Source organism: Xiphophorus couchianus, chromosome 16, assembly GCF_001444195.1.
Source record: "Xiphophorus couchianus chromosome 16, X_couchianus-1.0, whole genome shotgun sequence".
Classification (NCBI taxonomy): Eukaryota; Metazoa; Chordata; class Actinopteri; order Cyprinodontiformes; family Poeciliidae; genus Xiphophorus; species Xiphophorus couchianus.
Window position 1 is genome coordinate 15244713 of NC_040243.1, and position 24095 is coordinate 15268807.

A 24095-nucleotide genomic window follows, 5' to 3' on the forward strand; every position below is an offset into this window, starting at 1 on the left:
ACAAGGTGATAATGTGGACCAGCACCTAGCTAAGCTCTTATTCTTGTTAACAGCCGTTTTACGCATCCAAATGTTGAATGTGCTTCGCTATAGATTGCTTCCTCTTGCTTTTTACTCCTTAACATTCAGTCGTCAACTCCTGTTACTAAGGAAATAGCTTCTGCTAATGGAACCAAAAAAAATGGGGAAAAGATGAAGAGGGCGAGAAAAGGAAGGGAGCACAAACGGGAACCGTGATAATTAGGTTGGCTTAAAAATGTCAGATTTTTCTGTAAGTGAAACTTTGTATGATCACACCTGTTTTTTCTCTTCTGTTCTCTTTTAATTGATCCCTTATTTGTCTCCATCGCAGTGGCAATCCATGCAGGAAAATGCTGCTGTGGGGAAGACCTCCCTCTGCATGTGATGTACAAAAGTTTCCAGAATCTGGGGGACAAAATATTTTTTTTAAAGAATCTGAAATCAAAATAGAATGATTCAGTCTATATTGTATAATGACATTCCCATTCCCTTCTCAACATAAAGTTATCCTTATTATTAGAAGTGCTCTTTTTTGTTGTCACAAAGAGATTAAAGGTTTCAGTAATTTCAAAGTCGTTTTAATTATCTACTTTAGGAGTCGAATGACCCCACTAAGGTTTAACCAGTCTAAATATATAAAAAAGATAAAATATCTTCCTAATTCCTTGAAAACACATTGAAATAGTTCTTTAATTTAGCACCAAATGTAAAATTAAAACATCGCCACCATTAGCTAGACACAGCGCAGTGCCATATTTTATTATAGTACTTGAGTACAAAATGCAGTTAAGCAATAAAAACCTTAATTAGAAAGGTGCACTGATTTAAATCAACACTGTTTGTTTGACAGAAACAATCTATGATGAAGACATTACGATATGAACAATCTTTTAGATGCTGTAAGCCTGTACATGGAGCTGAATGGAATAAACCTCTCTTGTCCAGGCTCTCTACCACTTTGGTAAAGCCTATGTCTGTGTTTGTTTTGTTTGTCTGCGTGGGAGACGTGTTACCAGAAAATACACTTAGCAGAGCATATTTAACTGACTCATAACGATGAGCTTGTGGGTGTATGTGTGTCCTTTTGTGTGTGTAAACAGGCAGCAGAGGCAAAAAGAGAGGCGAGACAGAGGTCCATTCGAGCTTTGGACCTGCTGTCTCTTTGACTCACTTACAGTCAAGGGAATCAGATAGTTCTTCTTTCTGTTAAGCATTGGAAGTGAGAGTAGGGAATGAATCTTAATTGTTACTTCATGTACATTTGTCTACGCATCATTGCAGAAGTGTACTTTTTAGAAATTAACAAAGTGTGCTCTTATTTTCAATGCTCAAAAATTCTCATATCTAGGCATAGGCTTGTGTGAGAGTGTCACAACTTTAAAATATGTAAACAAGAAATAATCACTGCTTTTTATTTAAATTAGAAACCTAAAGTTTCTAAAATAATGCAGCATATTAACTATTACCACCATAGTAAAGTTATCTAAATCACTGATCAGCAGCTACATTTTAAAGAAATGATTTCACTTAGTATTGCTTTTTACTCTTGCTCTGCTGTTTATAGATATTTATTTTTCTATTTCTGTGTGAATGTAACCCATTTGCATATTGTAAGCACGATATGCTGTGTTTGTTGATCAGTTTTTAGTTTTTCCTGGATTTCTTTCTTGCGTGGAGGAACTGAGAGAAGATGATCTTTGCCAGTTATGTGCCAGTTTTATCAGTCACTTTGTGTAATGCAATGCATATTGTGTTATGGATAAAGTGCTGTTTTGAATAGGTGGAATTATGCCATGGTTATGTATGAAAACATTTTACACTGAAAAACTGATCCAATTATTCCTTAACTGACTCTCCTTACTCCATTTGAGTGGATGATTCTAGCTACCATCATTGCCAATTGCATTGTCCTAGCTCTTGAACAACATTTGCCTGATGGGGACAAGACACCACTGTCTGAACGGCTGGTGAGTCAAACTTCCATTAGACTAAAACGTGTCCAAAGTTAATAATTTGATTGTTTTGTTCTACATTTTTATTGTCGTACTTAATTGTAGCTCAGAAATTAGATGCATATTTTTGAAAATGCTTTCTCAGAAAGCAAGCTCTACTCTTCTGTGACAAAGCTCCTCATTCTCATTTTTATTCTTTTGCTGTCATTTTGTCTTCTTCCACAGGACGATACAGAACCGTACTTTATAGGAATCTTCTGCTTTGAGTCCGGAATAAAGATCCTGGCGCTTGGTTTTGCCTTCCACAAGAACTCCTACCTGAGAAATGGATGGAATGTCATGGACTTTGTGGTGGTGCTAACAGGGTAGGTAACTTTAGACAAATAACATGCATGCACACTAAAATGCGTCCTTTAAATGCTGAGTCTCTTCATAAGTCTTTTCTTTCAGTGTCATTTGGGTCCACTTTTTGTTAGTTTTAATGTCCCAGGATTTACTATACACACACACACACACACACACACACACACACACACACACACACACACACACACACACACCCACACGTGTTTGAGTGTCCTTTACCAGCTCGTCTGCTTTAATGAATGGGCCCCATTCTGCGCAAGGTAGAAGTCAGATCACAGAGCTGAGCCGCAGGCAGCCAGTCGCCTGGGTGGTGAACAAATGTCACCTCAGTATATACTGAGACAAGAACGGGTTGGGGGGACAGATGGAGCAGACACTGGTGATGAGACAAGATGGGAGGTTTAAGAAAAATGGACACATGTTGGTAGTCAAGTAGAAACATGGGAAACGGTTGGATGAAGAAAGAAACAGAAAAATAAGTGTGTGAAGGACAAAATAAAAGCAAAGTTGAATGTGTAAGTTGTCATAAACTTTGAGTACGTCTAGATACAGTAAGGCGCAATAATTTTGTTGAAGGCAACAACAAAAGTGGATTAGAAAAACCGGGGGCTGCCCTTCAGAGCAGCACGCAACGATCTAAGTTCTCAGGTGACTTTTTTTCAGGAGTGAATTGTTAAAACAGTATAAAACTTAAATGTTTCAAAACAAAATTATTTGCACAAGTTTTATTTTCTTTAATTCACAGTGGGCCAAAGTTGTTCATAAATTATTCTACTGTTTATTTACACCAGTATAAATGTCTGTTAGAAAGCTATAGACAAAACCACATAATTATGTTGCCCTCACCAAGCTTCTGGCATAACTCAGACTAATTGTTCGACTGCTCTTCTTGGCAGAATTAACAGTTCATTATATTTTTACATTGTGGACCTAACTTTTAGGTATAACCCACAAATTTTCAAGCCTATGTTGAAGTCTATAAAAAGCAAAAAGCAGAGGTGACATTGTTAGTTGGGATATGCGTGCGCTTAACCTCTATGAATAATTTGCATTGTATATGAACTAGAGATAAAAAACACAGTTATTCCAAACTTTTGCACTTTAAAAAACATTGAAGTCACAAGTTACATTTTCAGTCTGCCCAGGGAAGAGGAACATATTTAATGCACTGCAAAAAAATAAACAATTCCAACATACAGTATTTGTGCATATGAGGTGTGATATAAACTTCTGTTCTGAACAATATAAAACAATTGTGCCATTTTTTTTGCAGACGAAGTGTCAGGAGAAACAGTGATTGCCATCTGTTGCTCACCTGTTTTCTCTCTCACACTTTGTCACAACCACACAAATACTGTACAGGCACAAATGTTCTTCCCCGTCTGGCAGTATGGTCGTAAGCTTTAACAAGAGCAACCATGACACCAAGCTCCTCTCAGTGTGGCACAACAGAGTCACTGTGAGAGAGGTGAGAAGACAAGTGTCAGCGAGACAGCAAGATGCAGCGAGGAAGACCAGGAGGGGATGTAATGAGCAGGAAGAGGATAATTTCTATTAATTTAAAGTTAACATGAAAAATTACACCTCAGGATTAATTAGAAGAAATAATTGGAATTTAAAGTTATTTCATTTCATCATCGTGTTTAATTGTTCTCAAGTCAGTGAGATATTTTAGATTTTACATTACAGTGATCCTAGAGTGCTCTTTAAGCTCTTATGTCCCAAGTATAAACACCTAAAATAAAGCTGTGCTTGTTACGATTACTGGATGGGCAGAAAAGAACAAAAACTGATAAAATATAGTCCAATTATTACTATAGTGACCAGCAGTGAAAATGATAACTGGCACTTCAGGTAGTATTTTTTTGTTAGTTCAGGTGTGAAAAAGGGAAAGTGACAAAAGAATTAAAGGACTAAAAATAAAGTGAAGAAGAGGCGTTATTTTTGAAGAGATAGTTAATTACAAAGAAAATAGGAATAGTGGGGACATTCAAAATGGAAATTAAAATATGCTCTGAGTATGTACAGCAATAATACTCATAGTATTATGAGTATTATGCTAATATACCAATATATTAGTATATTAGTATACTAATTATACTAATATAATTAGTATAGTATTACTATACTAATTAATAGTATAGTGATACTAATTATAGTATTACTATACTAATTATATTAGTAGAGGTTAGTATAGTTATATTTATTGGACTATTAATTATTAGCACAATTGAATGACAATAAACTCTGTCTATGTCTATAATGTATCACCAATTTAAAGAACAAAAAAGGATTTGGTGTGTGGTGGACTCAGAGCATCCTCCTCTCTGTACTGATGTCACTTCCTTTTTTATGATAAAGGTGAATGGTGTAAAGATTTACACACAATGCTGCAGCCATTGTGGGGATGTTTCTGTGATGCATTACGTATCGTCCGCTCTCTCTCTCACACACACACACACACACATGTTCTTTGTTGTGCTTTCTTTGAATGGCGGTTCACAGCTCTTTGAAGATAAAAGACTACTTGGCCTTTCTTTCTACCTTTGGTTGGAAACCTTTGATAACATACTGACCAGTGTCCATGCACACACACACACTTGGAACCACACATATATGTCCATTTCAAACATTACTTTTCATTTTTTACTCACTATATTAGCTCTTTGAGTTGCTCTTTTTAAAACGCTCAAAAATGTCACTTATGCTGGATACAATGACTAGAAAAGTTACACTCTGTAGCCTTTTGACATGCCATTTAATTTATGTTTTGTATTATTGATCGATCTGCTGTAAATTTGCAGAGTGGTTTGAGTCTGGAAATAGGCTAGTTGTTTTTTTAATATTTCTAATATTGATTATTAGTCCAATTACTCTTGGTTTATAGCCATTCTTACCATGAATAACTCCCTCTGCTGTACTTCTGCCTTGAGCGGTTGCTATATAGTTTCTCTTTTTTAGAGCATATCTTGGCAAATATCTAAATACATGTTTTATGTCGATCTAATTGTAAAGAAATAAAATTTATTCTATCAAACTTAAAGTCCTGTCACTTCTATGAGGTATAGATTCTATTATGCCCCTTCATTTTGTACAAAATGTTTTTGTATAATTTTCTTGACTACAGTAAAGACAGTCATAATTTGGCCTAAATTACATGTTTTGACAATTTGTTCAACTAAAAATCAAAATTACTTCTTTTTTTTTTTGCTTCATGGCAACTGTCACCCATTGCACCTACTGTACGTATGTGTTGCCCTTAAGGAGTATCTCTCCCAGTTTAAAATGTGTCTGCAGGTTAATGTGAAAAATTGCTGTAATTCCCCATAGCATTAGTATTTGGATAATTAAATACTGTGCAGGCTATTCTACAGGCATTTGCTGCTGTCATTTAACAGATTTCAGCACACTGTACTTTGGATGTTCAAGCATTCTTTCTTTTACACTGTTTCTATTTTTTGAAAGGGATTTTATTAAAAGATTCTAACTTCTTATCAATGTAGTGTGTAACATTCACCTAAAAGAATATTTACTCTCACACTAAATCCAAAATACTTTAGAATATCATATAAAAAGCACAGGAAAAGATATTTTGAAAATTTGGAGAAAATAAGAATTAATATTGCTTTTGCTGAAAGTGAACATAAACGATTTGCTGCATTAAGATGAGCTCAGCTGAAGGATACATGAATATATCAGACAATATTATTGTAGGAATTATGTATATGAATTCTCAATTTTCATTACTTTAGTCTACCTTTGCCTAAAGTGCAGACATAGATTTTGTGTTTATTTGTGTTTTGTTTTTTTAAGTTCAACATTAGACAGCCTTTCTGTCTCTCAGGAGCAAAAAATTGTTTTTCGAAGGTTTATCCAAACAACCCCATCTTCTGCATTTGTACTTATTTTTACCCAGTATGTTTTACCTCGTGCCCATTTGCCTTGTTGATCTATTTGTGCATGTGCTCATATGTTTGTGTCTGTCTGTGTTATTTCACAAATGTGCATATTTAAACACAGGAGATAATAGGGGAAAAAAGAAAAACAGAAATCAATCTGGCTCCTCCCTTGGCCCTGTTTCCAAGGTGATACAAAGATTCTATCAATGAGCCGATGTACCTGTTGCCATGGAAACATTTATGAATGAGATAGGGTCCTGTAACCGTGGAGACGGTGTGAATTAGGAACTGCTTCATCGGTGTGACACTGTCAGTGACAATGATGCTGTTTAGAAGCTGAATTTACATCAGTGTTGTTTTCATCATATTTTCCAGCTATTATCACATGTATTGTTTTCGTTTAGGTGTGTTTTCATTGAACATACTATTGTGATGCCATAGATGTTATTGTAGTCGTATATTTTATTGGGTTTTTTTTCTTCTTCAAAATGTTATCTTCTGTAATGGAAACACAATAGTCTGGTCATTGCCTTCCTATGCAATTTTGTTGATTCTCATCTGATCTTCCTTCAGTGTTCCGTATTTTTCTCATTCGGCTCGATTTCTTCGGTTGAATTTCAACCGTGCTAATCAGCAAACCGAAGGACGAGTTGTGAATGACTGATATTGATTTTCCTCGCTGTTTCAGAATTGTAGTCTGCCTTTATAGGGCCGTAGTCTAGCTATGGGAGTGGAGCAAGTGAAGGAAGCCATTCAGTCCATGTTAGCAATGCTTGAGCAATTAAAGTCTGAGCAAGATATTTTATTGCTGCCAAAGATGTTGTGGCTTTATTCCCGGCTGGGTTGTTTACAGTGCACACAATTTCTGATAAGCTTCAAGCTGGCGTGTTACATTCATCACAACCAAACGTTAGCAGTTGGGTAAAATAATATCCAATTATTTAAAACTTCAACAGAGTATACGCTTCCAGCAAGCAATCGTTTCTAGTCTAGAGTCCAGACCCTGTGTACGAAAAAGCATAGAAAAAAGGGTTTGCTTTATTCCACACTAAAAAGGGTCTAGCATGTTGTCTGCTGTCAGTGCACCTTATGTTTGTATTTTTGCATTTCTTTCTCCCAGTGTAATCCTGACTAAGAACTCTTCTTTTTTAGCTACATTAAATTTATTTCCCATTTTATTGTTATTTATTGCGTGTAAAAGTATTTTAATAGCTAGTTATGCTAACCTTGGCTGGAACACTTTCCATCAAAGGTGAGACATTGGCTGGATGTTCATCTGTTACATTGATGTGAAGAACTTTCGACTTATTCTCATTTACAGAATTATTTTCAATTCAGCCCCACTGAAGGGTTTAAAACCATTAAACCTGCAATATATAACTTTAAAAATCAAGTTCCTCTGCCTCCTACTGTCCTTTGTAGCCAATCAGACCCAGGAGTAGAGTCTTAGTGCTGTCAATCACACCCTCCCCCTGACTCTCTGCTGTGCTATGGCTCATTCCCCACACGAGAGCCTGAACCCTCAGGCTAGTGAGCGTGGTCACCGATAAACAGTCGGTGATGGATAAACAGTCTTTCTTCAACCATAAACTATTAGCACATTGGACAGCACATGGTTGACAACACTAAGGCCTTCCTACTTATCAACAACAGTGTATCTAAAGTAAATAGTAAATTTTGACTGCGCAGCTAAGCTGGAATATTTCTTCAGGATTGTGTCAATGATGTCTTATGCCATTTGTTGTTTAATACTCCCTTCATATTATCCTGCATCTTCCTTCCCTTTTAATTATATGAAACTAATTAAGGGATTATGTAAATAACGTTCCACTGCTGACTTTTTTACACATGTAAAAAGACAATGGAATAAAAGGAGACTTTCTCAGTTTGTTCTAAAATAACTACTCTTGATTTAATTCAGGCGATCCATTCTGTCTTGACCCAAGATAGCTTGAACCATCCAAAAAAATATGGCTGCATTCCATGAAGGTCATCTTTGTTTTTGTTTTGTTTTTCCAGAAATCAGTGAACCAGTTGGCTGCACAGAATGTCTGTCATTGCTTCATAAGTTGGCTGTTTCAGATCTGTTACTACCTCCTTACAATGCAGATTCATTGTTAAAGAGGTTGTTGTTTCAATGATAATTAAAGAATCAATTTGTCATTCTTTAATTACCCTTGAAGAATTGCCATTCTTCAATGGTAGAATTACCATTTTTGGTAAAAATAAAAATATCTGGTGATTTTTATTATTTTTTTTAACCAAGCCATTCTTGGATCTCTACCAGTGCAGACCATTATACCAGTGCTGTCCCATATTTAAAACCACAACTGGCATTTTTGTTCACCGACTGACTCTTGCTTTTCTTTTGAAAGAAAGTTGCCTTTCTTTCTAAATGTGATGTGTAGTAATCAGAGCATAGTGGGCAGAGTTCAGAATCATGATTAACTTTCTGCTGAGTCACTTCACATCTTTTTGGAACAGAGGAAAGAAGGCATGTGTTACAGCAATAGGATGAATGAAAGAGAGACAGAAAGTGATCTAGAGAGAGAGAGAGAGAGAGACAGAAGTGGGAAGTACGGATGATTCACAGAATGGGTCAGACAGCATGACTGACTGGAAGTCTATCAGCACCCAGGAACATCTTAACCTCCTCAAGCTGTTAACTTTGATGATTGGTGTTGATAAAGGTGCTATAGCTCACACTACAATGCGCTTACTGTGTAGCATGACTGAGAAAAGCTAAATGTATCTCAAACAGACAAAATAAGAAAAATAGTCATTCAGACTATCTGGTAGTACTTCTCTTTGTGTCTGTTTCCAGCCTTCTTTTTCATCTCACCACCATCTTTTCTGCATCTTGTTATCTTTCCTTTTCTTTAGTAGTCCCTCTAAAATCTGGATACACAGCAGTATCTCTTCAGTGGGCCCCTCCCGCATCCTGATACACTTCTCTGTCTTACTTTACTTGTCAGCTCTATTGATTGGTTTGGCTCTTACAGGATTTACATACAGTGCTCATCCAGTTGTTTGTAATGGCCTTGCAGGGGTTGTGTGTGGATGAAAGGGAATGTGAGAAACACAGAGTTTGACTGACAGTGACAAGCCTGACTGGCTCGAATATTGATTTGCCATGAACACATCTGAGCATTTATCTTTTTGCTTTCAGGATTCTGTCCACTGTGGGCTCAGATTTCGACTTGCGGACCCTTCGGGCTGTGAGGGTATTGAGGCCTCTCAAGCTGGTGTCTGGTATACCTAGTAAGTCAATACCTATTATTGGAACTATACAAACTTTTTCAAGTCTCCAACTTTATCTTGAAATTACTTGTTTGATGAATTTTGAAGGCTATGAACGGTTCTTTTTTAAAATTCATTGTTGTTTTAGTTGGTTTTGAGGATTAACAGGCCTTAAAGTCATTGTTTTATGCTGGTTCTGTTTTTTATTTTATTTTTTGTACAATTCACCAACAAAATATTGGTCTTTTGTGCACAATGTGCTTATTGGAATGTAAAGTATAATTTAGAGAGACCAATAACCTAACAGTCATATTTCTAGACTGTGGGAGGAAGCCAGAGAACCTACACAAAGACCATCTTGCTCCAAGGCAATAGTGTTTTGAGAAAATATTGTTCTTGAGATGATTATTGTTAGAATTGATTATGACATTAAAATTGCTATAATATATGAAAAACATTCTATTTTGAATTAAAATTAAAGGTTTTACTTAGTTTTTCAGAGGAATGAGGGTCTACTTGGATCCTCACTATTTCACGACCCAATTTATGTCGAAAGATGATAACATAATAGAGAAGCATTGGTTTAGGGCACAGCACTTAGCCATAAGGCTTAGTGCAAAAGCAAAAAAATAAATAAATAAAAATTTCATCTTAGAAGTACAACAAAAAGAAGAAGCAGATACTTTCAGTTGTCTGAAACTCCAGATGTATTCATAGATTTTTCTCAGTCACAGTTCTACGACCTTTTGTTTTATTCTCTTCTGGACTGATTCTTATATCAGATTCATAGATTTATGAAAGTGAAGCATTCATTATACACGTTGAATGCAGCTAACCAAAATGTTAGTTTTAGGAGAATGACAATGAGCAATTTGGTTGCCTTGTGTTGTTCTTTATGGAAAGGATCTTTATTGTGTCATCTTAACTGTCACGAGTAGTCATCCGCAGTGAAAGTCATTGATTAGATCAGATTTCGAGCCTTCTGGAGGGGATATAAAATAGTTATTTTGGCTGGTGCTTCAGATCAGTTGTGAAGCAGCTTTTGTTAAATATAGACTACAGGAACATACTGTATATAGAGGTGTAGCGGTGTCTCTAGACACATCTGAAACTCTGCTGCTGCATATCTAGAAGACTGACGAGTGCTGTCTTGATGGATCAGATCAAAAGCACAAAAGTGATATATCTGGACCTGATAGTAATTTTCAGGTAGGAAATAAAAATCATGTTGCACAAAAATAAGTGTTTCTGTTGTGTTCTTCAGGCTTACAGGTAGTGCTCAAATCCATCATGAAGGCCATGATCCCCCTACTACAAATTGGCCTGTTGCTTTTCTTTGCCATCCTCATGTTTGCCATCATTGGTCTGGAGTTCTACATAGGCAAATTCCACAAAACCTGCTTTGACAACCACACAGGTGAAACTGTCCTTGTGATGAATAAATATTATAATTTGTTCAGGTCTATAGGAAATAAAAGTAATACCATTGTATGTATGACATAATGACCTGTGACTATTTTTGTTCTTTTATGAATTCTCACTTCCACCCAAAAACAGGTGAGATCCGGGAAGAGTTCCCATGTGGAGAAGAACCTCCATCCCGGGAGTGTCCAAATGGCACCGTTTGTAGAGGGGGCTGGTTGGGGCCAAACTTTGGCATTACCCAGTTTGACAACATCCTGTTTGCTATTCTCACCGTCTTCCAGTGCATCACCATGGAGGGCTGGACAGACCTTCTCTACTATGTGCGTACAACCAAGCAGAATGTTTCTGGGTTTTTTTTGTTTGTTTGTTTTTTTCTGTTTTTTTTTTTTTACTGTGTTGCCATTTGGCTTCATGTTGTACAGGTCAACCCACTTTATACAACATGGCCGTACCATTGGCAGTGTTTATGACCGTGACATGAGGCTACCACCATGCTCGATTGTTGTGTCATTCTTCCTAAGTTTGAAAGGACACAATGACTGCTCCAGACATATCTACCTTTATTTTGCCAAATTTGCTCAGTCTTTGACTCATCTGACTATTACACCTGACTCCAGTTGGACTTGACTTTTCTACATGGCTAACCTTAGATTTCAGTTGAACTTCTTGTCAATTTTGAAGCGGGTGCTTCTTTCTTAGCCAGTGTCGTCTCATTATATAGTAATGTAACACTGTCTTCTGGAGAAAAATACTTTCCAGTACAGGTAAATCTAAGAAAAAATTATATTATGAAAAAGTTTTTGGTCACTCATTTTAAAAAGTGAAATGAAAATATTATACGGATGCATTACACATAGCATAAAACATTTCAAGCTTCTCGTTCTTGTCATTTTGGTGAGTATGACTTATAGAGAGTGATTGCCCAAAAGTCAGTCTCTCTGAAATTTTGATATTTTCTAAAGTAAGTAAAAAGATATATGTTACACAGGAATATCACTCTTGTTAAAAGTATGTTTTTTTTTGTTTTTTTTTCCTAAATACTTAATTCTTGATCTGGGGTTCTTTTACTGCATCAATGCGGTGTGGCGTGGAGACAGTCATCCTGGGTAATTGCTGAGGTGTATTGAAAGCCCTGGTCACTTCCATAGCAGCCTTCAGGTCATCAGTATTGTTCAGTACGGTGGCTCTCCTTTTCCTTTTGACAGCACCCAATAAATCCCTGCAATGTGCTCAGGTGCCAAGAACTGCTGGGAAATAAAATCAGCATCTCCACACAGCCGGTCAGCAGAAGCATGAAGTGCTCTAAAATTTCCTGATAGATGGCTGTGTTGACTGTAGACTTCAGTGAACACAATGAAGCAACACCAGAGGGTGACATAACGACCTCTAACCTCACTGTCAAATGTTCATGCTGGACTTTAAGCAATGAAGAATCTGAACCGCTTTAATTTTACTCCAGATTCTGGGGCCATGAACTCCAAATGAAATGCAAAATTTCACTGGAGAAGTGAGGACTTTGGACCACTGAGAAAGAGTCCAGTTCTTTTTCTCCTTAGTTCAGCTAAGACGCTTCTGCAACTTGTCTCCGGTACAGGAGTTTCTTGAGACCAAAATTGCGACATCTGTAGCCCACGAAAAGGCTTTGTGTCAGGGGATGTGGTTTTAAGGTAGGACCCCAATGCAAGAGCGGAGAGTTGATGATGAATGTTTAATAAAATAAGGTGGCTGAAACTTTAAAAAAAACAAACAATGGAGCCAAGACAGAACAAAAACCATAAATCCAGAGAAACAACCAGCAAGGAGAACATGGAGAGAGTCCCTATTTCTGCTGCACACACGTTTTTTTCTTCCACTGACCTGTCTATGAATATTCTTGGATAAGGCACTCTGTGAACAACTGGCCTCTTTAGTAATGGCCTTTTGAGGCTTATCCTCCTTGTGGAGGGTGTCTGTGACTGTCTTCTGGACATCTGTCAAGTCAGCAGTCTTCCCCCGTGATTGTGTTGCCCAGAGAAACCAGACACCTTCGTTTTTTCACAATATTATCATTTTCTGAATATTTTTAACATATAAAATTTTTTTTAGCTGACCTGTTTATAATTTGCTGAGTGTTTCCTCTTTCCTCAACTTTCGATAAGATTTCCTTTCATGAGGTAGAAATTGTTTGGGTCAGATGGCTGATATTTAGGCACAAATAGGTGTTCCAACAGAAAATTTATATCAAATACACATCATAACTAGACTTGGAACAAATAAAGTATGTTAACATCAGTCTGCTCTTCCTAAAACCCTGTCTCCAGCCCTGTTCAAAATTTGTGAACAATGCTTAAAGTTGAGTCTATACTAGAAAACCAGGATATTTAAATTAAATCTGCCAAAATAATGTCAAATATCTAGACCCAATTTTGCTCTAAACTTCTTTTTGTGTGAAAACGACAACTCTGTCTTCCCCTAATTGCTATTTGGTGTTTGTTATCTTTGTTTGTTCTAATCTTTCTCCCCTCCATCCCTCTGCTGCTCTCTCCTGACTGTTGCACTCTCTCGTCGTGCCTCTCCTTCCCGATGCTGCTCCATATTTAAAACAGCCTGTTCAGTCCAAGTTATTCTTGCAACTGCTGAGGAAGAGGAGCAATAAAACTTTAATGGCAGAAAAAAAAATGGTCTGCAGTTCTCTGAATACACAGCAGTAGCAGTGGCTTGCATGCAGGTGGTAGGAATGAGGGGGGAGATGGGTGACTTGAGACAGGGAGACAATACAGTCCAAGGCAGAAAGAGTAAACGACGTCATTTTTGGAAAGGCCAATCAGTAATAATGAGGAGATGGGAATGGATAAAGAATGGGAAGTGTGCAAACATAAAAATACAAAATAAACAATCCCCTAAATTTTGACTGAGTAGATATGGTTTAAAACATTATGGATACAAGACACAAAGGCTCTAATGAAAATAAGGAAAACAGTTCCCTAAACAGAAAAATTTCGGAAGCAGAGATGGAACAAGAAAAGCATTTCTTATGCATTATTTACTTTGACAGTGCAGCTAAATAGAGTGGCAGAGATGCATTTACTTATTAAGATGACTTCAAGCATATTCATGTCATTCCTGTTTTGCTGGTGTTTCTGCTTCTACAGTATGTAGCATTAAATTTGGAAGTCTACTCTTAGCAGGTTAATTTTCAGGTAGTAATAGTAACTTAAGTTTATAATATCAAAAGTATAAATGTATCACATAAAAATCCTTGGAACAACCTATTATTTCAGAATGCCACTTTCAAGCTGAATTGGGATTCCAGTAAAGACATCATCAACATCAATTTCCAGGGCTGCTGTTTTAGTTCACTTATATCTTTTTCTCTGCTTTACCACTTAAACTCTACTTTGAAATATTTCACATATGTCTCATTTCTTTAATTATCTAACTGTTCATAATTGGGTATGTTGGTAATCAGTCTGATTCGTGATATATCTATTGGCATAAACCAATAAAAGGAGCAGAGAGCCAAACTACTCTGCATATTGTCTGGGTGTGTGTTTCCAGAGCAACGACGCCTCAGGGAGCGCATGGAACTGGATGTATTTCATCCCGCTTATCATCATCGGCTCCTTCTTCATGCTCAACCTGGTGCTTGGTGTGTTGTCAGGGTAAGCATGGAAGTTTATGTCATGCATGTGCATTGTTACAATTATATATCATAACTAATGTAAAATGTAATTTGTTCATTTTCTAAATTTGATTAATGTTGTAAACAGTAAAGTTGCCATTTTCTTGTGTGTTTCTCTCTTTAGGGAGTTTGCCAAAGAAAGGGAGCGTGTGGAGAACAGGAGAGAGTTCCTGAAGCTTAGACGACAGCAGCAGATTGAAAGGGAACTCAATGGATACCTGGAGTGGATCTGCAAGGCCGGTATGGAAAGTTCATTGCATGTGCTTCACATGTTGTGTAGATAAATGACTCCATCCGAAAACCTACCTTCACCTAAAATTTTTCCATCAAAGAACGTTTGGTTTCATTCTTTGGCAAACAACAAATTTTACACTAGCTTTGTATGATTTCAATAATTCCTCACAGAACAATATTCAACGATAACTCTACATAGCAAGGTATAATTTATTTTTGTGCTTTTAGACTGCCAAAAATTAAGCCCTTTTAATAGATTCTATATTTGTTAATCTAAAAGAAGACTGTATTTTATTATTTCATAACAGGTAAAAGCTATATTTTATTTGATCAAAAAAAATAAATACATAATAGTTTAATTGAAGTATGGAGTCAATTGAAAAAATTACAGTATTTGTATGATTCTTCTGATTCCTGATTACATTACACTCAACGTGTAGCAGATGTTAATGGGAAAGAGGGATGGAATGGAAGGCTTATCATCAGAAAGAGGAAAGAGAAAAAGAAATAAAAATGGAAACAGACATTTGAGTTTCTTAAAAAGACAACCTACATGAAGACTGAAAAACTGAGGTACAGATAAATAACCCAAGGCACACAGTTGTCGTTTTTGTTTGTTGTTAAGTGAAATCACTCATATCTGACAGCATTGATCCTTTGTGAGTTATCACATATGTCTTTTGAGTTAAGTCAGAGCAGTAGGTAGCTGCTCTGACTTAACACGTGTCTGCACACACACAGACACATGATTTTACTTTCATATTCAAGATCCACGGGTTCAAATGTTTGTTATATGTACAATACAAACAAGTTTCTCTCTTATTTACTTTTTGATATTTAGTCTTCTTCTTAGTATTAAACTGATGCTCAACTTGATTTTGCTGCTGTTACAGCAAAACATGAAGATGTATTTAATAATAACATTTTCTCTGTTTTGTAGAAGAGGTCATCTTGGCAGATGATGAGAATGAAAATGATTATGACGGTATGAAATAATGCTGTGCACATATTAATGAGCTTTTCCAATCTGTTGCAAACAACTAAAAACCACACATTTCAGCATGAATCTTATTGCCGTAAAAAAAGTATTATCTTGCCACAGGTTCTCGTAGAAGAGCTACAAAAAACCATAAGAACAAAGCGGAGCTCCTCAATCCAGAGGAAGGAGAGGGAGATCTGGCATTGGGTAAGATATGTCCTGTCTCACTTAGTCTGTCTCAAGCACACACAAACCTCAGGTACATAGAGATGGTATCTTATCTTGCATTTCAGCATTATCTGACCGCCGTCTCTTCCCTTCTTCTGCCCTTTGCTTTTCTGTCTTCTTCTATACGGCTGTGTTCTTCCTGGTATTACATTTCTCCCTCCATGTCTTCTTTTTTTCCCTGTCTTTAACAATACGTTATTGTTTCAGTTCAAGCTTTACGCCTTCGGATGTTCTTTCACCACATCTTTAATTGCAAAAGAGAGTGACCTTAAGTTTCTGTTTTATTCTACATGCCTTAGTTGCAATTTTACATTTCCGACCATGCACTACTAGCAACTTTTGGATCTTTTCTCCTGGTAGAAAACTCATAGGAAGGTTTACCTTCCAGCAGAACAGCAACCCTTATTGTACAGCCAGATTTACAGTGGAAGGGTTTAGATCAATGCCTGTTCAAGCATGGTAACACTTTTTAGTCTAAGTCCAGATTTAAATCCAATCCTATATTATTGAAAACTTTAAATTAGATGATCAAAGATAATCTCTGTCCATTCTGACTTGGTTTTACTAATTATAGACTGTTTGTGTGCAACACTGATACAGATATTCTCCAAAAGGCTTGCAACTGTAAGTGTAAGTAAATTTGCACAAAAGGTAAATAAAAAAGGTAGTTCTGCAACGAGTTGACTTCAGAAGGCTGAATAGAAACACGTGCCATACTTTTTAAATTTCTAAACTAACACATCCTTCTACTCTCACTTCACAATAAACTTTCAGGGGCAGTTTATTGTAATCGGACCTAATGTCAAAAAGTTCAACAGGTATGTACCACAAAACAGTGTAATCAACGCTAAACAGTAATTTTAAAAATATATATATTGTTTAGAAAGTGCCACCCAACAAAACAACCTTTTTATCAAAGAATCACTAATGCATAAGGTTAATGTTTAGTCCTGTGGTCATAAAGGATTTTACTATGACCTTATATTGGTTTCATTACTACCTTAGAGGTTAAACATTTATTATTAATGTACCCAGAAATAAGTGCTACCTATGAAGTATGTTGCCCTTTTACTTCTCAGAGTTGCACGTTCAAGTGAAGCAATATGTGTACTGGTTAAATTGTTTAAGTGTCAAGTTATTTCTATTTGTTTTTGATTAATATTTTCCAGGTTCACCATTTGCTCGTGCCAGTCTGAAAAGCTCAAAACTCGAAGGTTCAACTTTCAAGCGGCGGGAGCGGCGGTTTCGGTTCTTTGTACGACGCGTCGTCAAGTCCCAGGCATTTTACTGGACCGTGTTGTGTTTGGTGGGCCTCAACACACTGTGTGTGGCTGTAGTGCACTACGACCAGCCCGAACGACTTTCAGATTTTCTATGTGAGTAGGAGGGAACACACGCTCTCTTTATGTACAGATTATCCCTGCAAACACACAAATGCTGCCATCACAGCTTTACAGAAAAGGAAGTGGGTTAGCACATTTTTTTTCTGTAATTTGGCTAAATCCATGAAAAAGCTGACATAGACATCAACAAACAAGTACATCCAGAAGTAACCAGGAGCTGCATATCTGAATGTTTGAAATAGAATGAGAAGTATATCATATTAGTATACATGCAGATGTGAATTGCTGACCATCTTTTTAACTAGGCTCTACTTTTAACACTTTCCTTCCCACTTAATGTACCTGAGATAAATCCACTATGCAGACAAATTTGTTGGCTGACATAATCGCTCTCAATTTTTTTTTTTTCACCAAAGCTTTTAAATAAGATCAAAACTTTGCCATTTTAAAATGTAAAAATGTATTTTTTTGACTGTTTTCTTCCATCTGCAGTTTATGCTGAGTTCATCTTCCTGGGGATTTTCCTGACTGAGATGTGTGTTAAAATGTACGGCCTCGGAAAACAGGCCTACCTCAACTCCTCCTTCAACTGTTTCGACTGCATTGTGAGATCCTGCATTGCACTTAAAAATTGTGAAAAATTGTTTGCTCAAACGTTTAAGTGAAAAAGGAACTTACATTTGTAAATGTAAATGTGTGTAGAACCTATTGATTTTTTTTTTTGTATATTGGCATTAGGTGATTTGTGGCAGCATATTTGAAGTGTTGTGGTCAATCATCCAACCGGGCACATCGTTTGGCATCAGTGTGCTACGGGCTCTCAGGTTATTAAGAATCTTCAAAGTCACCAAGTGAGTCAGAGAAATATGATCCCTTACCATCTAAAATGTACGACTTCCTGTTGCCATCACCATTAAACATAATCTATTACACACTTCCTCTCTCTTTTCTTCAGGTACTGGGCATCGTTGCGTAACCTTGTCGTCTCTCTTCTCAATTCCATGAAGTCCATCATTAGCTTGCTCTTCCTGCTCTTCCTCTTCATAGTTGTCTTTGCCCTTCTGGGCATGCAGCTCTTCGGAGGACAGTCAGTGCTGTTTTCTTGTCTCTCTCTCTCTTTTTTTTTCTTTCTCTCATAATTGACCTAATTTGCAGCAGTTTTCCGCCAAGAGACAGCTTTCTGTTAATTGCTGGTTTCTGAGTAATTTTTTTAAAATTGTTTTTGCAACATAATGAGCTTTACTTGTGAGACAAATCTGTTTTTACTGCTATTTGTTGTGTTTTTTATATTTTCCTTTTTCTTTTTTTTTTTACCTCCTACTAGGTTTAATTTTGAAAATGGCACCCCTCCGACCAATTTCGATACCTTCCCTGCAGCAATAATGACGGTGTTTCAGGTGAGCGGAGGCAATATTCTGAAACAGGAAAGACAGGAGGGAGGGAAAATGATCCGAAAAACTAGTTTTTATGGGGCTTAACAATTTGCTCATAAACATACAGTATAAAAGCTAGAAACTACACATCCCTACGTTACAGAAAATACTTTTTCTGGTACCATTCCCAGGCAACCAATGGGTGTGTAGATAGCATCTGGTGGTTGATTAAAATAATGCAGTGACCACAAGGAGAGTGTTTTTGAAGACAAATCTGTATCCCTATCCAGTCTATTGGCCAGTTACTAAAATAACTGGCCAAATGTTTTATTTGCCAGATTATTATATATTATAAATATGACACCAGGGAGTCATAGATTACAAATTAGTCATTCTCAGAAGCTCTGATCAACATGACAAGAAAACTACAACATTTGAAAATGCTTTGGTTCCTATCATTTTATACCACTTGCCAACAGTGACTTATTGTCTCTCTTTAAAAGCTGTTTCTTAAAATTGGCTTTTTTGCCCCCAGTAAATAAATCTGCTAGAATGAAAAGCTATATTTAAAAAAAAAAATAAAAAATCTAAAATATTCTTCAAATAAAGGCTGAATTTTTGTTCTGGTCATTTTTCACATCTTTACAAGGGTTGCCAATAAATGTGTCTGAGCTTTGTATGTCATATCCATGAGTCTTGGAGTAACTTTGTTGGATTTTGTGTGTGTTACAGATCCTCACTGGTGAGGACTGGAACGTGGTGATGTATGATGGCATTCAGTCTCAGGGTGGAGTTCAAAAAGGGATGGCCTTCTCTGTCTTCTTTATTGTTCTCACTCTTTTTGGCAACTGTATCCTTTGACGGGAATGGTGTGAGGAAACACATAAGCACCTCAATCCCTAAGCTAAATACTGACAGTTATACTTAATACATACTTAGTAAATTATATTTAATATAACCTGTCTCTTCATTATAAATATGTGGTTTGCTGTTTGTTTATGGGTACACTGTATTGTACTCTTTTACAATGCCAGAGGAATTGTATTTTTTTTTAACTCTGTGCTTAGACACATTGCTAAATGTGTTCTTGGCCATCGCTGTGGACAATTTAGCCAATGCTCAAGAACTGACCAAGGTAAAGTACTTCACAGTTTTTTTTTGACACTTTATAGGAGTTTCTTACTTTTAAAACCAGAGATTATTTTTTTTATGAAGAGGGTTGTTCTGTTCCACTTATTTGCACTTTCAGTTCTCTTTGTTTCACTTACGTTGTGCTTGATTTTCATCTATAATCCTTTTTCTGCAGGATGAGCAGGAAGAAGAGGAAGCTGCCAGTCAGAAGATTGCCCTGCAGAAAGCAAAGGAGGTGGCTGAAGTCAGCCCATTGTCAGCCGCCAACCTCTCCATTGCAGCGTGAGTTTTTGTTATTGCCACTATTATGTCTTTTCTTTTAGCTTCTCCATCTGAATGTCAAGAATTTTTACAGGAGAATTCCTTTATTAGTATTTTCCCATTTTAGTTGAGAGGGATACACTGGGTTGAAAAATTTAATTTTGTGCTGAGGCGTGCATATAATTACTGCCTTGTCTTTATGTCATTTCATTTGTCTGTTTTGGTTGTGTCCCTTTACATCTGTTTTTTACTTCTCTTAGTACTTTGACTAGGGCAACTAAAAGTATCTGCTGGAACTGTGTGCTTGGCTTGGAGTCTTCCTGTAGTATTTGATTGAATTTTCTTCTTTTTCTTTTTGCAAAGTGCCTTTAGATAACATGTATTCTGAATTAGAATTATGTAAATGCAATGAATTGAATTGAGCATATATAATAAGTCTGTCATACATAATACAATAGGTTTTTCTTTGTTGATCAATGTCTTGTACAAACTAGTGTAGAAAATTAACCAATGCATTCATGGGCCAATATTCTTCACCAAGGAGGAGTTAAAGTAAAAGAAAATGCATTGGTCTCGATGTAAGGCAGCTTCCCAGAACCATACCCAGTATGCCACATTACCCGATTACCTGATAAAACACAAATGCACACACACACACCCCCACACGCACACACACACACACACACACACACGTTGCTCTGTGCCAGTTCTCCTCGAGCCAGACAAGTCTTTGATCTCTTCTCTCTGGATACACAGGGGTCTTTCCTTTTGTTACTGATAAAGTTCACTCCGTCCTACTTGCACACACTCTGTCACTCACACCACAATATGGTCAGCACAACAGGGAGACACCACACATGACAGGTAGACACTGACCTTATTCCTCTGATACATTAGCCTCTGTAAACATAGTATCTGACAGTAATCTGACTGTTGATTAGTCCGTTATTTCATAAATTATGGTTATTTCTTTAGTTTCCATAGATCTGCACTTTCTCTGTAAGCATATGTGTATTTGTCTTAGTCATAGGCATAAAGTATTTTGCCTTTGTTTCAATTGCATGCAGAAGCTCCATCCTATCATTCACCTTCTAGGAATGTTTCCCAATATACATAGTTAGAAAGATAAAAACTTCCACCTATGACACCTGATTGGGCCATATGTTGCAGAATAAGACTGAATTTGTAATTGAGAGGATGTTTATGTCTTATTTTAAATTTTAGAACAGGAGGTTGCTTTGAGTTTTCAATTCTGCTTGAAATCCCAAACTTGTGAAAGGATTTAGGAAATTTATTGAAATTCCTTCTCGAAACAGTCCTTCCTTTTCCAAGCAGGGATTTTCAACATGGGGTCACCACTGATGCATAAAGAATCTTTTAAGAAGATATTCTATGGTTGTCTCAGAAAGAAGGCTACTGTGAAATCTACATAAAACCCTGCAAAACAATAGCATGACGACAGAGTCAATTTTTATGTTCAAGATCAAACCATCATAGTGGAATGCACAAACATAGGCAATAGCCATAATTTTTATGTTCATCATCTGGGAGCTTAATCATATTCTACTTAGCATGAAAGCATATTAAATTACACACTGTAATAAAGTCACAGTGACAAATGTGTTTTGCTGTGTATGAGTTTTTAATATTATTTGAATATAAAAATAATTTATTTTATATCGCATATAAATGGAAAATGAAAGCGTGCTTCAATAGTGATTTTTAAAAAAAATCCTTGTGTCATGGACACATTGAATGATGGTGGGAGGCATGCCGCATAAGGACATTGTGAATATCACAAAAAGCCCAGCGTTGCATAAATGGCACAGATTTTGATGGAGCAGACTGCTGACTCAGTGGTTTGGGTGACTGTTTAATGTGCATTTTGTATTGTGTCTCTATGTAAAGGATTGCATTCCAAAATGCCAAAATTTCTTTAAAAAAAAAAGTGCAAAGCAAATTAGCATTTATGAAAATGAAACACTTTCCTGAATTAATATCTGCAGTGCAATTATTATAAGTTGGCCCGCTCTTTGCTATGGTGGACACATTACCAATTTTGGAATAAAATCCTTCTGTTATTTTGTGCCATTTCACTCACCAGCTGTTTCCCTCCTCAGCAACAAAGTACACAGTGAGTGTCACAACGCATCCGACCCCTTTCTGGACTGGTATTTATTTATTTGTTAATTCATTTCTGAATTCCTTCTGTTTGACTTTACAACCATTCCTTGTTTTCTTTTTTTTTTTTGTTTTTGTTTGAGAACAGTTTCCTTTCCTTTCTTACCTTTGTTGTTTAACTTTCCTTTAAAACTGACATTTCAGGCTTTCGTTAGCTGTTTTTATGTTGGCTTATTTGTGTTACAGGTTCCTTTTTTGTTGTTGTTGCCTGCTCCACGCAGCACTGCTATTGCTTTACTGTGGTTGACTGCTGGCCCTAAGAGACAATGGAGTAAACGTTTGTAGTTTTGGAGGGTAAGAAAGGAGGTGGTCACTAATAGCTCATTTGGTCAACTCAGTGGCTATTCTGGGGGCGTAGCTTTAATGATCTTGCTTTGATTGATTGCTATTTTAAGCTCTTTGTGTTCTGTGGAGTTATTAACAGTAGTCAGTCTATTACCTGCAGCAGACAACATTCAGAGTTCTCCCATTGTGGAAAATCATGAAAATATGGAACAGTGAGTTGAGGTAATCAGAAACAGTCAACCAAATTTGGGTGATTGGACGAATTTAATCAAACATCGGTGATAGGCTGAGCCCACCGGTTGTTTGTTTAAGAGCCATTTTTGAGGGGGGACAATGAGTGACATCTTAGTTAATAAGAATGCTTTGTTTAAGCCAAAAGATGCAAGCCACAAAAAAAATTTTTTATGTCGTTTATAAGGATGCGCACAAGCTCTTTGCAGTGGCAAACAAGGCTTTTATTTTTCCCGAGAGTGCCTCCAAGTGCTTCGGTGATTTATTTACTCAAACTTATAACAGAAAAGCAGAATGACAGCATAGTATGTTCAGAAAATACATTTATTTAAATAATAACCACCATAATGGGGAGGAAAACAATTTAATTGTGTTTGTGGGTTGTTCCACCATTTATCCGTCTTACAAACTCAGCTAAGTATGAAACAACAAATACAAAATTTAACAAAAATAAAAAAGGTATCTTCTGGACAGTTGGTTAACAATATCACCTGAAGTGCTAAAGATACATTCTGATGGTGTTCTTGTAGCTGGGATGCACAGATTTGTTTTTTTTTTTTTTGCCATTTGTGATATCAATGGGAAATACTGTATGTTCAGTGCATTTTCTATTTTGTATTTATTGGTTTTGGTAAAAAGCACTTGGAATCTTCTGCTGGTGAAAAGCTTTTGTGTCTTCCAGAGTGAGCTGAAGCACCTGGTGATAGCCTAGCACAAACCAGAGTACCCTGAGAGAACCAGCATGCATCAGGAGAATATGCAAACTCTGTGCCGTAAGATCTCAGACCAGGATTTGAACCTAGAACTTTGCTACTGCCCCACTGTGCAGCAGCACTGAAAATATGTGGTATAAAAATAATTTATATTTAAAATGCAATATATTAAATTGGTATTTCTTTCTCATAAAAATTTCATGCGAAGCAACATGACTGCCTGGTTAAATAACTAAACATTTCTTGATTAATAACCACTTTATGGAAAATGAATGATTTATCAAGATTCATCAAGTAGCCTTTGAAGAAACAGCTGAGATATGGCAACTACTTTGGTCTTGGGCCTGCTATTGCTAGATGTTAGCTAGTGTCGTAGTACCAAACTTATTTATATTTTTCCAAATTGTAGTTTTCTACAACTAGGGTAATACTGACTACTGTCAACTACACATTTTTTAAATTTATTTTATTTTATTTCTTTACAAATTGCGTGTAAGCAGGTTGTGTCAATTGTGTCAATGATTTCAGACCTTGCCTCAGATTTATCCTCCACTTGTGTCCACACATGGTTC

General features: G+C 36.6%; 1 protein-coding gene across 17 annotated transcripts in view; it reads left to right on the plus strand.

Annotated features, from left to right (window-relative positions):
- Positions 1-24095, plus strand: part of cacna1aa (calcium channel, voltage-dependent, P/Q type, alpha 1A subunit, a) — a 91193-nt gene that overhangs the window by 22518 nt on the left and 44580 nt on the right. For 14 of the 17 annotated variants that reach the window (XM_028041652.1, XM_028041649.1, XM_028041645.1 and 11 more), the window contains exons 2-19: positions 1883-1988; positions 2199-2338; positions 9408-9499; positions 10743-10895; positions 11036-11223; positions 14441-14544; positions 14689-14804; positions 15739-15783; positions 15901-15984; positions 17175-17381; positions 17841-17953; positions 18087-18199; positions 18304-18435; positions 18673-18745; positions 19454-19571; positions 19789-19856; positions 20028-20134; positions 22234-22284. In XM_028041652.1, coding sequence (XP_027897453.1) covers positions 1883-1988; positions 2199-2338; positions 9408-9499; positions 10743-10895; positions 11036-11223; positions 14441-14544; positions 14689-14804; positions 15739-15783; positions 15901-15984; positions 17175-17381; positions 17841-17953; positions 18087-18199; positions 18304-18435; positions 18673-18745; positions 19454-19571; positions 19789-19856; positions 20028-20134; positions 22234-22284 — 2010 coding nt within the window. The remainder of the gene's footprint in view (positions 1-1882; positions 1989-2198; positions 2339-9407; positions 9500-10742; positions 10896-11035; positions 11224-14440; positions 14545-14688; positions 14805-15738; positions 15784-15900; positions 15985-17174; positions 17382-17840; positions 17954-18086; positions 18200-18303; positions 18436-18672; positions 18746-19453; positions 19572-19788; positions 19857-20027; positions 20135-22233; positions 22285-24095) is intronic. The other 3 variants (XM_028041653.1, XM_028041648.1, XM_028041647.1) reach the window with 1 other exon arrangement.